Source organism: Oncorhynchus nerka, linkage group LG25 (genome assembly GCF_034236695.1).
Source record: "Oncorhynchus nerka isolate Pitt River linkage group LG25, Oner_Uvic_2.0, whole genome shotgun sequence".
NCBI classification, from domain to species: Eukaryota; Metazoa; Chordata; class Actinopteri; order Salmoniformes; family Salmonidae; genus Oncorhynchus; species Oncorhynchus nerka.
In genome coordinates, this window is record NC_088420.1 from 4,094,947 (window position 1) to 4,107,774 (window position 12,828).

Genomic DNA, 12,828 nt, shown 5'->3' on the forward strand with positions numbered 1-12,828 from the left:
TGTAGGAACTACAAGTACCCTTCAACATTAGCAGAATAGCCTGTATGAACTACAAGTACCCTTCAACATTAGCAGAGTAGCCTGTATGAACTACAAGTATCCTTCAACATTAGCAGAGTGGCCTGTATGAACTACAAGTACCCTTCAACATTAGCAGAGTGGCCTGTAGGAACTACAAGCACCCTTCAACATTAGCAGAGTAGCCTGTAGGAACTACAAGTACCCTTCAACATTAGCAGAATAGCCTGTATGAACTACAAGTACCATTCAACATTAGCAGAGTAGCCTGTATGAACTACAAGTATCCTTCAACATTAACAGAGTAGCCTGTTAGGAATTGCAGTACCCTTCAACATTAGCAGAGTAGCCTGTTAGGAATTGCAGTACCATTCAGCATTAGCAGAGTAGCCTGCTAGGAATTGCAGTACCCTTCAACATTAGCAGAGTAGCCTGTATGATCTACAGTACCCTTCATTTCTGTGTACAGGGCAAGTTAAAACTCAAGAACTTGTAAATCAGCATTGATGACTTTCATGCTTTCCAGCTACAATAGATAAATGAATAACTAATCTAATCTATCTGACTGTGTACTGTAGTATGGTCTCTAGGTTTGGAATATTCTGACTGCCACAGTAATAAGGGAATGTATAGTAATGTATAATAACCAAATGTATTTAAATCTCAACCTCTGCCTCTGGGTGACAGAGAGAGCAGAGAGGATGGAGCTACACCCGCTGTGCTGTACACACCTTTTATTGAATAGAGACTGTAGTGTACAGTCTGTTTATTGAATATAGACTGTAGTGTACAGTCTGTTTATTGAATAGAGACTGTAGTGTACAGTCTGTTTATTGAATAGAGACTGTAGTGTACAGTCTGTTAATTGAATAGAGACTGTAGTGTACAGTCTGTTAATTGAATAGAGACTGTAGTGTACAGTCTGTTTATTGAATAGAGACTGTAGTGTACAGTCTGTTAATTGAATATAGACTGTAGTGTACAGTCTGTTTATTGAATAGAGACTGTAGTGTACAGTCTGTTTATTGAACAGAGACTGTAGTGTACAGTCTGTTTTTTGAATAGAGGACAGGAGCAGTGTAACTCATTTACAGCCCAAGAACGTGACAGTTAATATCAAGTGTCTAGTTTTACAGAGCTCTCACATTTTAGCCCCTGACTTGAATTGGCCCAAACACCGTGCAAGTCGATTTTGTGCAATGCATAACCATAATAGGTTACACAATATTCACAGTAAAATGCTAAATTCCAGAACGTTCCCACCACATGTGGCCTGTCTTAATTTCTGAAGGCATTGAAAGCAAAAGCAGAAGTTGCCTGATGCATGAGAAATTGAGAAATGGCTCTTAAAATACCCCTTAACACCCAACACCTGGAAGTGGACTGCAACAATAAACAGTCTGTTCATCATGAATTGCTTTGAGAGACTAGTCAAGGATCATATCACCTCCACCTTACCAGCCACTCAAGACCCAAGAGGTCTTTGAACACCGCCCCAACAGGTGCACATACGACACAATCGTCATCACACTGCACACTGCCCTATCCCATCTGGACAAGAGGAATACCTATGTAAGAATGCTGTTTGTTTATTTAACCAGGTTTTTAATTTATTTTATTTTACCTTTATTTAACCAGGCAAGTCAGTTATGAACAAATTCTTATTTTCAATGACGGCCTAGGAACAGTGGGTTTAACTGCCTGTTCAGGGGCAGAACGACAGATTTGTACCTTGTCAGCTCAGGGATTCGAACTTGCAACCTTTCGGTTACTAGTCCAACGCTCTAACCACTAGGCTACTCTGCCGCCCCAAAAACCAGGTAGGCCATTTGAGAACAAGTTCTCATTTACAACTGCAACCTGGCCAAGATAAAGCAAACCAGTTCGACACATACAACAACACAGAGTTACACATGGAATAAACAAACATACATAACAATAATACAGATAGAAAAAGAAAGAAAAAGAATGTTTCCATTGTGTGCAGATGAGGTAAGATAAGGGAGTTAAGGCAATAAATAGGCCATGGTGGCGAAGTAATTGATGTGCAGAAGATGACTGCGCGAGTAGAGATACTGGGGTGCAAAGGAGCAAGATAAATAAATAAATACAGTAGGGGGATGAGGTAGATAGATGGGCTGTTTACAGATGGGCTATGTACAGGTGCAGTGATCTGTGAGCTGCTCTGACAGCTGGTGCTTAAAGCTAGTGAGTGGGATATGAGTCTCCAACTTCAGTGATTTTTGCAGTTTGTTCCGTTCCAGTCACTGGCAGCAGAGAACTGGAAGGAAAGGCGACCAAAGGAGGAATTGGCTTTGGGGGTGACCAGTGAGATATACCTGCTGGAGTGCGTGCTATGAGTGGGTGCTGCTATGGTGACCAGTGAGCTGAGATAAGGCGGGGCTTTACCTAGCAGAGACTTGTAGATAACCTGTAGCCAGTGGGTTTGGCGACTAGTATGAAGCGAGGGCCAATCAACAAGAGTGTACAGGTCGCAGTGGTGGGTAGTGTATGTGGCTTTGGTGACAAACTGATGGCACTGTGATAGACTGCATCCAATTTCTTGAGTGTTGGAGGCTATTTTATAGATGACATCGCCGAAGTCGAAGATTCGTAGTATGGTCAGTTTTACGAGGGTATGTTTGGCAGCATGAGTGAAGGATGCTTTGATGCTGAATAGGAAGCCGATTCTAGATTTAATTTTGGATTGTAGATGCTTAATGTGAGTCTGGAAGGAGAGTTTACAGTCTAACCAGACACCTAGGTATTTGTAGTTGTCCACGTATTCTAAGTCAGAGCCGTCCAGAGTAGTGATGCTGGACAGGCGGGCAGGTGCGGGCAGTGATCGATTGAATAGCATGTATTTAGTTTTACTTGCATTTAAGAGCAGTTGGAGGCTACGGAATGAGAGTTGTATGGCATTGAAGGTCGTCTGGAGGTTAGTTAACACAGTGTCCAAATAGGGGTCAGAAGTATAGAGAATGGTGTCATCTGTGTAGAGGTGGATCAGAGAATCAACAGCAGCAAGAGCGACATCATTGATGTTTACGGAGAAATGGGTCGGCCCGAGAATTGAACCCTGTGGCACCCCCATAGAGACTGCCAGAGGTCTGGACAACAGGCCCTCCGATTTGACACAAGGAACTCTATCAGAGAAGTAATTGGTAAGCCAGGCGAGGCAATCATTTGAGAAACCAAGGCTGTCGAGTCTGCCAATAAGAATGTGGTGATTGACAGAGTTTAAAGCCTTGGCCAGGTCGATGAATACGGCTGCACAGTAATGTTTCTTATCGATGGCGGTTAAGATATCGTTTAGGACCTTGAGGGTGGCTGAGGTGCACCCATGACCAGCTCTGAAACCAGATTGCATAGCGGAGAAGGTACGGTGGGATTCGAAATGGTCGGTAATCTGTTTGTTAACTTGGTTTTCGAAGACCTTAGAAAGACAGGGTAGGATAGATATAGGTCTGTAGCAGTTTGAGTCTAGAGTCTCACCCCCTTTGAAGAGGGGGATGACCGTGGCAGCTTTCCAATCTTTGGGGATCTCAGACGATATGAAAGAGAGGTTGAACAGGCTAGTAATATGGGTTCCAGCAATTTCTGCAGACAATTTTAGAACGAGAGGGTCCAGATTGTCTAGCCCGGCTGATTTGTAGGGGTCCAGATTTTGCAGCTCTTTCAGAACATCAGCTATCTGGGTTTGGGTGAAGGAGAAATGGTGGGGGCTTGGGCGGGTTGCTGTGGAGGGTGCCGGGCAGTTGACCGGGGTAGGGGTAGCCAGGTGGAAAGCATGGCCAGCCATAGAGAAATGCTTATTGAAATTCTCAATTATAGTGGATTTATCAGTGGTAACAGTGTTTCCTAGCCTCAGAGCAGTGGGCAGCTGGGAGGAGGTTCTCTTATTCTCCATGGACTTTACAGTGTCCCAGAACTTTTTTGAGTTTGTACTACAGGATGCAAATGTCTGTTTGAAAAAGCTAGCCTTAGCTTTCCTAACTGCCTGTGTATATTTGTTCCTAACTTCCCTGAAAAGTTGCATATCACTATTTGATGCTAATGCAGAACGCCACAGGATGTTTTTGTGCTGGTGAAGGGCAGACAGGTCTGGAGTGGACTATATCTATTCCTAGTTAAAAACAATTGAATGGGGCATGCTTATTTAAGATGGTGAGGAAGGCACTTTTAAAGAATAACCAGGCATCCTCTACTGACGGGATGAGATCAATGTCATTCCAGGATACCCCGGCCATGTCGATTAGAAAGGCCTGCCCGCAGAAGTGTTTTAGGGAGCGTTTGACAGTGATGAGGAGTGGTCGTTTGGTCACAGACCTTGAGATCTTGATTGAAAACAGCAGAGGTGTATTTGGAGGGCGGGTTAGTTAGGATGATATCTATGAGGGTGCCCGTGTTTACGGATTTGGGGTTGTACCTGGTAGGTTCATTGATCATTTGTTTGAGATTGAGGGCATCAAGCTTAGATTGTAGGATGGCCGGGGTGTTAAAACCAGTTAGAGATAGGAGGCAGTATTTCCACTTTGGATGAATTGCGTGCCCATAGTGAACTGCATCAAAATCTGTCCTAAATTGCTAATATATGCATATTATTAATAATATTGGATAGAAAACACTCTGAAGTTTCTAAAACCGTTTGAATTATGTCTGTGAGTATAACAGAACTCACAGGGCAGGCAATCTTCCAAACAAGTTTTGAAATCCTGAAAGTTGGGGCAACTTTGACGTCATCGCCCACTCCCTTCCCAACAAGTTATGGATCTGGAAACACGTCCTACGTCTTCCACTAGATGTCCTCATTCAGTAGAAAGTGTAATGGAGCATTTGCTGCGAACTTTGACCTAATGGGAAGGAAAGTAGTTGGTGTCGCAAAAAGAATGCCATTTTGTTGTGGCGCGTTTGTCTTTGAGTGCTTCGGCTGTTCCAATCAGCCCCAGATGAAAACGAATGATCCGGTTGGAATGCTATTGGATATATATGATTATAACATCCTGAAGATTGATTCTTAGTTTGACCAGTTTCTTCGACCTGTAATATGTCTTTTGGAAGTTTTGGAAGTTTTCATGCAAAGTTATCCTGGACCAGAAGTCATTTTTGGGGCATTTGAGCTGAAAGTGGTAGCAAATGCTGCTACTTGGACACTAGAATTGAACATTATGAAACAAAACGATTTATTGTTGAACTAGGACTCCTTGCACTACATTCTGATGAAAGATCATCAAAGGTAAGGGAATATTTATGTTGTAATTTTGTATTTTGTTGACTCCAACATGGCGGAGAAATATTGTTACGTCTGAGCGCCGTCTCAGATTATTGCAATGTTAGGCTTTTTCCATAACGTTTAAAAAAAAATCTGACACAGCAGTTGCATTAAGAACCAGTGTATCTTTATTTATATGTAGAACATGTATCTTTAGTCAAAGTTTATGATGAGTATTTCTGTTATCTGGCGTAGCTTTCTATAGATATTTTGGACGATTTTCTGAACAAGGCGTCAATGTAAACCGAGATTTATGGATATAAAAATGCATATTATCGAACAAAACATAAATGTACTGTGTAACATGTCATAGGACTGTCATCTGATGAAGATTTTCAAGAGGTTAGTGATAGATTTTTTTTTTAATCCTGCTTTTGTGATTTTTATATTTTGCTGGAAAAAATGGCTATGTTTTTTCTTTGGTTTGGTGGTGGTCTAACATAAATGTTGTGTTTTCGCCATAAAACATTTTAAAAATCTGACACGCTGGGTAGATGAACAAGGTGTTTATCTTTCATTTGAGGTATTGGACTTGTTAATGTGTGGAGGTTAAATATTTCTAAAGAATATTTTTGCATTCCCTGCGCCACCTTTTCAGCTGAACGGGGGTCAACTTAAGCATGTTCCAGTTTAGGTCACCTAGTAGCACAAGCTCAGAAGATAGATGGGGGGGGGGCAATCAAATCACATATGGTGTTGAGGGCACAGTTGGGGGCAGAGGGTGGTCTATAGCAAGCGGCAATGGTGAGAGACTTGTTTTCTTTTTAGAAGTAGAAGCTCAAATTGTTTGGGTACAGACCTGGATAGTAGGACAGAACTCTGCAGGCTATCTTTGCAGTAGATTGCAACACCGCCCCCTTTGGCAGTTCTATCTAAAATGTTATAGTTAGGGATGGAGATTTCAGGGTTTTTGGTGGTTTTCCTAAGCCAGGATTCAGACACGGCTAAGACATCCGGGTTGGCAGAGTGTGCTAAAGCAGTGAAGCGTAGGCTTCTAATGTTAACATGCATGAAACCAAGGCTTTTACGGTTACAGAAGTCAACAAATGAGAGCACCTGGGGAGTGGGAGTGGAGCTAGGCACTGCAGGTCCTGGATTAAACTCTACATTACCAGAGGAACAGAGGAGAAGTAGGATAAGGGTACGGCTAAAGGATATACGAACTGGACGTCTAGCACGTTCGGAACAGAGAGTAAAAGGAGCAGGTTTCTGGGAACGATAGCATAGATTAAATGCATAGTGTACAGACAAAGGCAAGGTAGGGTGTGAGTACATTGGAGGTAAACCTAGGCATTGAGTAATGATGAGAGAGATATAGTCTCTAGTAGAGGTCGACCGACTAATCGGAATGGCCGATTAATTAGGGCTGATTTCAAGTTTTCAAAACAATCGGAAATTGGTATTTTTGTACACCGATTTGGCCCCCAATTTTTTTTTTTACACCTTTTTAAATAGGCAAGTCAGTTAAGAACACATTCTTATTTTCAATGACTGCCTAGGAACGGTGGGTTAACTGCCTGTTCAGGGGCAGAACGACAGATTTGTGCCTTGTCAGCTCGGGGATTCGAACTTGCACCCTTTCGGTTACTAGTCCAACGCTCTAACCACTAGGCTACCCTGCCGCCTCTCATTGCGCTCCATGAGGAGCCTGCCTGTTACGCGAATGCAGTAAGAAGCCAAGGTAAGTTACAAGCTTGCATTAAACTTATCTTATAAAAAACAACCAATCAATCATAATCACCAGTTAACTACACATGGTTGATGATATTACTAGTTTATCTAGCGTGTCCTACGTTGCATATAATCGATGCAACGCAGGGGGATGATTTAACAAAAGCGCATTTGCGAAAAAAGCACAATCATTGGACAACTGTACCTAACCATAAACACCAATGCCTTTCTTAAAATCAACATACATAAGTATATATTTTTAAACCTGCATATTTAGCTAAAAGAAATCCAGGTTAGCAGGCAATATTAACCAGGTGAAATTGTGTCACTTCTCTTGCGTTCATTGCACGCAGAGTCAGGGTATATGCAACAGTTTGGGCCGCGTAGCTCGTTGCGAACTAATTTGCCAGAATTTTACGTAAATATCACATAACATTGAAGGTTGTACAATGTAACAGGAATATGTAGACTTAGGGATGCCACCCATTAGATAAAATACCGAACAGTTCCGTATTTCACTGAAAGAATAAACGTTTTGTTTTCGAAATTATAGTTTCCGGATTCGACCATATTAATGACCAGGCTCGTATTTCTGTGTGTTATTATGTTATAATTAAGTCTATGATTTAATATTTGATAGAGCAGTCTGACTGAGTGGTGGTAGGCAGCAGCAGGCTCGTAAGCATTAATTCAAACAGCACTTTCGTGCGTTTGCCAGCAGCTCTTCCCTGTGCTTCAAGCATTGCGCTGTTTATGACTTCAAGCCTATCAACTCCTGAGATTAGGCAGATGTAACCGATGTGAAATGGCTAGCTAATTAGCGGGGTGCGCGCTAATAGCGTTTCAAACGTCACTCACTCTGAGACATGGAGTAGTTGTTCCCCTTGCTCTGCATGGATAACGCTGCTTCAAGTGTGGCTGTTGTCGATGTCTTCCTGTTTTGAGCCCAGGTAGGGGTGAGGAGAGGGACGGAATACTGTTAAACTGGCAATACTAAAGTGCCAATAAGAACATCCAATAGTCAAAGGTATATGAGATACAAATGGTATAGAGAGAGTCCTATAAATACTATAACTATAACCTAAAAGTCTCATGTTAAAAGGAACCACCAGCTTTCATATGTTCTCATGTTCTGAGCAAGGAACTTAAACGTTTGCTTTTTTACATGGCACATATTGCACTTTTACTTTCTTCTCCAACACTTTATTTTTGCATTATTTAAACCAAATTGAACATGTTTCATTATTTATTTGAGGCTAAATGGATTTTTATTGATGTTATATTAAGTTAAAATAAGTGTTCATTCGGTATTGTTGTAATTGTCATTATTACAAATATATATATAATATAATTTTTCTAATTTTTTTAAAATCGGCCGATTAATCGGCATCGGCTTTTTTGGTCCTCCAATAATCGGAATCGACATTGAAAAATCATAATCGGTCGACCTCTAGTCTCTAGAGACGTTTAAACCAGGTGATGTCATCGCATATGTAGGAGGTGGAACAACCTAGAGGCTCTACAGTGAAATAAGACAGTAATCACTAACCAGGACAGTAATGGACAAGGCATATTGATATCAGAGAGAGGCATGCGTATGGGTCCAGTGAGTTGTTGGGCTGGCTGGGGACACGGCGATTCAGACAGTTAGCAGGCCGATGCTAACAAGCTAGCAGTCAGTAGGCTGGGGCAGCCAGCTAGCAGTTAGCAGACCGGGGCAGGCAAGCTAGCAGTTAGCAGACCGGGGCTAGCAAGCTAGCAGAAGGGCCTTTGGGGGATCTCGTGATGGAGGTAAGTCTGTTTTTGCCTCTTCGTGAGGTGACGTTGATAGACCAGTCGTGGATTAGTAGGGTTCCAAGTAGCTCTAGGTAGCTAGCAGGCCGCGGTTAGCAGAATTGGCCTTCAGCGGACGTTACGCCGGAGGGGCCTGTTGGAATCCTCGGGCAGATTATGTCGGTATTCCAGTCGTAGACGATCGGCGGGGTTCCGTGCCCCGTAACGGCAGTAGAAGGGGTCCGGATATTGAAGCCCAGGAGTGGGATTCGGTGGTAGCCCAGGAGCCCTAGCCGGGCTAGCTTCAGGCTAATTAGGAGCCCTAGCCGGGCTAGCTTCAGGCTAATTAGGAGCCCTATCCGGGCTAGCTTCAGGCTAATTGGTGCTTGCTCCGGGATGGAAACACTAGCCAGGAGTAGTCACCCGGGAATGCGGTTAGCTAGTTGCGAAGATCCAGATGAAAATGTTCTGAGTGTGCGGTGGGAATCCGGGAATAAGGAGAGAAAAGAATAGGTCTGTTGTGCTCTGGTTTGAGTCACGTTGTACGAACTGGCGAGAGCTTTCCGAGGTTAGCTGATGACCGCTAGCAGTGGTTTGCTGACTGATAGCTGGTAGCTAGTTAGCTGACTAGCTTCAGTTGAGGGGTTCCAGTTTGGAGGTAAATAGAAATACTTTAGAAAAAAAAACAGATCCACGCCACATTGGGTGAGGCGGGTTGCAGGAGAGAATTTAGAAGTTGAGGTTTAGGAAAATATTATAAAAATGTAATGCGAAGAAAAATATATAAAAAGATATATACAAGGGACATGACAGGACAAAGACAAAGAAGTCTGACTGCTACGCCATCTTGGATGGAGGCTGAAGAAATTTGGCTTGTCACCCAAAACCCATTTTACAGACTGGTATGGCAACTGCACCGCCCTCAACCGCAAGGCTCTCACCGGGGGCAAACTACCTGCCCTCCAGGACACCTACACCACCCGATGTCACAGGAAGGCCAACAAGATCATCAAGGAGAACATCCACCCGAGCCACTGCCTGTTCACACCGCTACCACCCAGAAGGCGAGGTCAGTACAGGTGCATCAAAGCTGGGACCGAGAGACTGAAGAACAGCTTCTATCTCAAGGCCATCAGACAGCTAAACAACAATCACTAACTCAGAGATGCTGCTGCCTACATTGAGATCCAATCACTGGCCACTAATAAATGGATCACTAGTCACTTTAAATAATGTCACTTTAATAATGTTTACATATCTTACAAAACTCATATCATATGTATATACTGTATTTTATACCATCTATTGCACCTTGCCTATGTCGATCGGCCATCGCTCATCCATATATTTATATGTACATATTCTCATTCACCCCTTTAGATTTGTGTGTATTAGGTAGTTGTTGGGGAACTGTTAGATTACTTCTTAGATATTACATAAAAAATAATACCATTAAATGCTTTGTAGGGGGATCCACTCCCAAAACAGGGTGCAGATCCCTCACATTGCATTTGGTAAGAATATATATTGTGGAGCTGTCTGACTGACCTGGACAGAGAGTTTCCTCTCTTCATTGGGTAGGATCCTGTAGGTATACACACAGTTCTGGAACCTGGAAATAGGAAAGATGGGTTATCATAATACAGTTTACAGAGATGTCTTGATCTGGCGGTCTGGTTCTTGAGAAGCGGTCTGGGTTTTGAGAAGCCGTCTGGGTCTTGAGAAGCCGTCTGGGTCTTGAGAAGCGGTCTGGATCTTGAGAAGCGGTATGGATCTTGAGAAGTGGTCTGTTTCTTGAGAAGCCAACTGGGTCTTGAGAAGCAGTCTGGGTCTTGAGAAGCCGACTGGGTCTTGAGAAGCCGACTGGGTCTTGAGAAGCCGACTGGGTCTTGAGAAGCAGACTGGGTCTGGGTCTGAAGAGGTTGGGTCTGGGTTTCTGGTTTAAAGTAACTGACGTTTCACAGCAGTGTGACAGGTGCAGTAATGACAGATGGCATGCCCTCAAACACCCTTCCGTTTGGTCTTTGTGTACAATGGAAAATAGTAAATGACCATTCATTTATTTTGTTTAGCAATTATTCTAATAAAAGCATCAGAGCGACACAGAGATGTGCGGCGTGAGTTGTACAACGGAGTCTCTACCCAGCTTCACGGCACGACTGTATGTGCCAATGAGTTGTACAACGGAGTCTCTACCCAGCTTCACGGCACGACTGTATGTGCCAATGAGTTGTACAACGGAGTCTCTACCCAGCTTCACGGCACGACTGTATGTGCCAATGAGTTGTACAACGGAGTCTCTACCCAGCTTCACGGCACGACTGTATGTGCCGATGAGTTGTCTGCTGCAGTACGCAGGTGTACTTTTAAACTAGTTCTACGTTACATAGAGTCCCTGCTATAGATAGATATGTATATAACTGCATGCAACAACAACAGTATTCTAGACAGTTTCTCTGGTTAATCAAAAGTCTTGAACAAAAAGATTTTTAAATTCCCAACCGATGTACTTGTTGGCATGATTTATGTCATGATGTAAGGAAACAGAAAGTCAACGTCCCATTGTTCTGCCATACATCCCAAACGCACACTGCAGGATAATACGTCATCCGAAATAATATACAAGTAGGTATTTGACGGTTTCAGATTGAAATCGCTCCCAAAAAATAAACAGTGTGATTAGCGTTGATCATTGCTTGGTCAGATTTCAAAAGTCGTATTTAAAAAAAAATCAGCTCTTCCTACTCCCCAAGCTACTTTGATCTGTGCATTGCAGAGTCAAGACTTCAACATCATCTTCCTTCCTCAATTTGAACTTTGTACAACAGCATTTGTAGTTTAGCTGTCAAATATTTCCTTGTCCGTCTCTCTCTGCATACGAAGAGGTATAAGGGACGAGTTCTCAACATAATCTTCCCTCCTCAATTTGACAGAATATTGGACTGTTAAACTGTCAGTTTATTTATATATTTTATATATATATATATATATCTTTTTTTGAAGATATATGTATCTTCAAAAAGTAGTCAGAATGGACATTTTACTTACAGAACACAGAGGGCATAGGCACCCTGTATGGACTCACTGTCCCGGAGGAGGAAGCTCCCATCCTTAGCTGCTTTGGAGAGCAGATCCTCAGCCTTAGATCGGGTGATATTACCATGGTGCCATGGCTGGTACGACGTAGACATCCTGGAGAGTTCAGTTCTCTACTGAAAACACTCAGCTAGAGAATTCAGTTCTCTACTGAAAACACTCAGCTAGAGAGTCCAGTTCTCTACTGAAAACACTCAGCTAGAGAGTCCAGTTCTCTACTGAAAACACTCAGCTAGAGAGTTCAGTTCTCTACTGAAAACACTCAGCTAGAGAGTTCAGTTCTCTACTGAAAACACTCAGCTACAGACAGAGTTCAGTTCTCTACTGAAAAACACTCAGCTAGAGAGTTCAGTTCTCTACTGAAAACACTCAGCTACAGACATGTTTCTCACAGACTTCTCTCTTGCTCTCTCCCTTACTCTCTGTTTCTCTCTTACTCTCTATATCTCTCTCTCTCTTCCTGTTAGCGAGTCGAAAGCTGTAAAAAGGAAGCTGCTACAAACATGGCTGTGAACTTCCTCATTTGAGAAGTTAGAAAGAGAGAGGAGGGCCAGAGAGAGAGCTGAACCACTACCACACACACACACACGCACGCACATGCGCACGCACGCACGCACACGACTGCTGGTCACAGAGCTTTGTCGCACTGTTGTAATAGTTACCCAAGGCTAAGACTATCTTTCCACCACTGTCATGTTGAACTGTCTGATAGGAAACATACATTTTAGTGGCCTGTGTTTTAGCCTGTGAGAGGTTAGAATATACATGTTTCATCTGTTCTGGGATGCATCCCAAATGGCACCCTATGACCTACGGGGTCTAAAGTAGTGCCCTATATAGGGAATAGGGTGCCACAGGGCTCTGGTCTAAAGTAGTGGACTATATAGTCAATAGGGTGCCATAGGGCTTTGATCTAAAGTAGTGCACTATATAGTCAATAGGGTTCCATTTGGAACTCACAACCCCTGGTCTGAAAAGTCATGCGAAGGTTCCATGTG

At 42.9% G+C, this 12,828-nt stretch overlaps 1 protein-coding gene across 1 annotated transcript in view; it reads right to left on the reverse strand.

Annotated features, from left to right (window-relative positions):
* The window catches only part of LOC115119147 (phosphatidylinositol 3,4,5-trisphosphate 5-phosphatase 1), a 68,359-nt gene extending 56,094 nt beyond the window's left edge, over positions 1-12,265 (reverse strand). The window contains exons 1-2 of the mRNA XM_029647898.2: positions 11,783-12,265; positions 10,283-10,346 (exon numbers count right to left, since the gene is read on the reverse strand). Of these exons, the coding sequence (XP_029503758.2) occupies positions 10,283-10,346; positions 11,783-11,925 (207 nt within the window). The 5' untranslated portion in view covers positions 11,926-12,265. The remainder of the gene's footprint in view (positions 1-10,282; positions 10,347-11,782) is intronic.
* Positions 12,266-12,828: the final 563 nt, after the last annotated feature.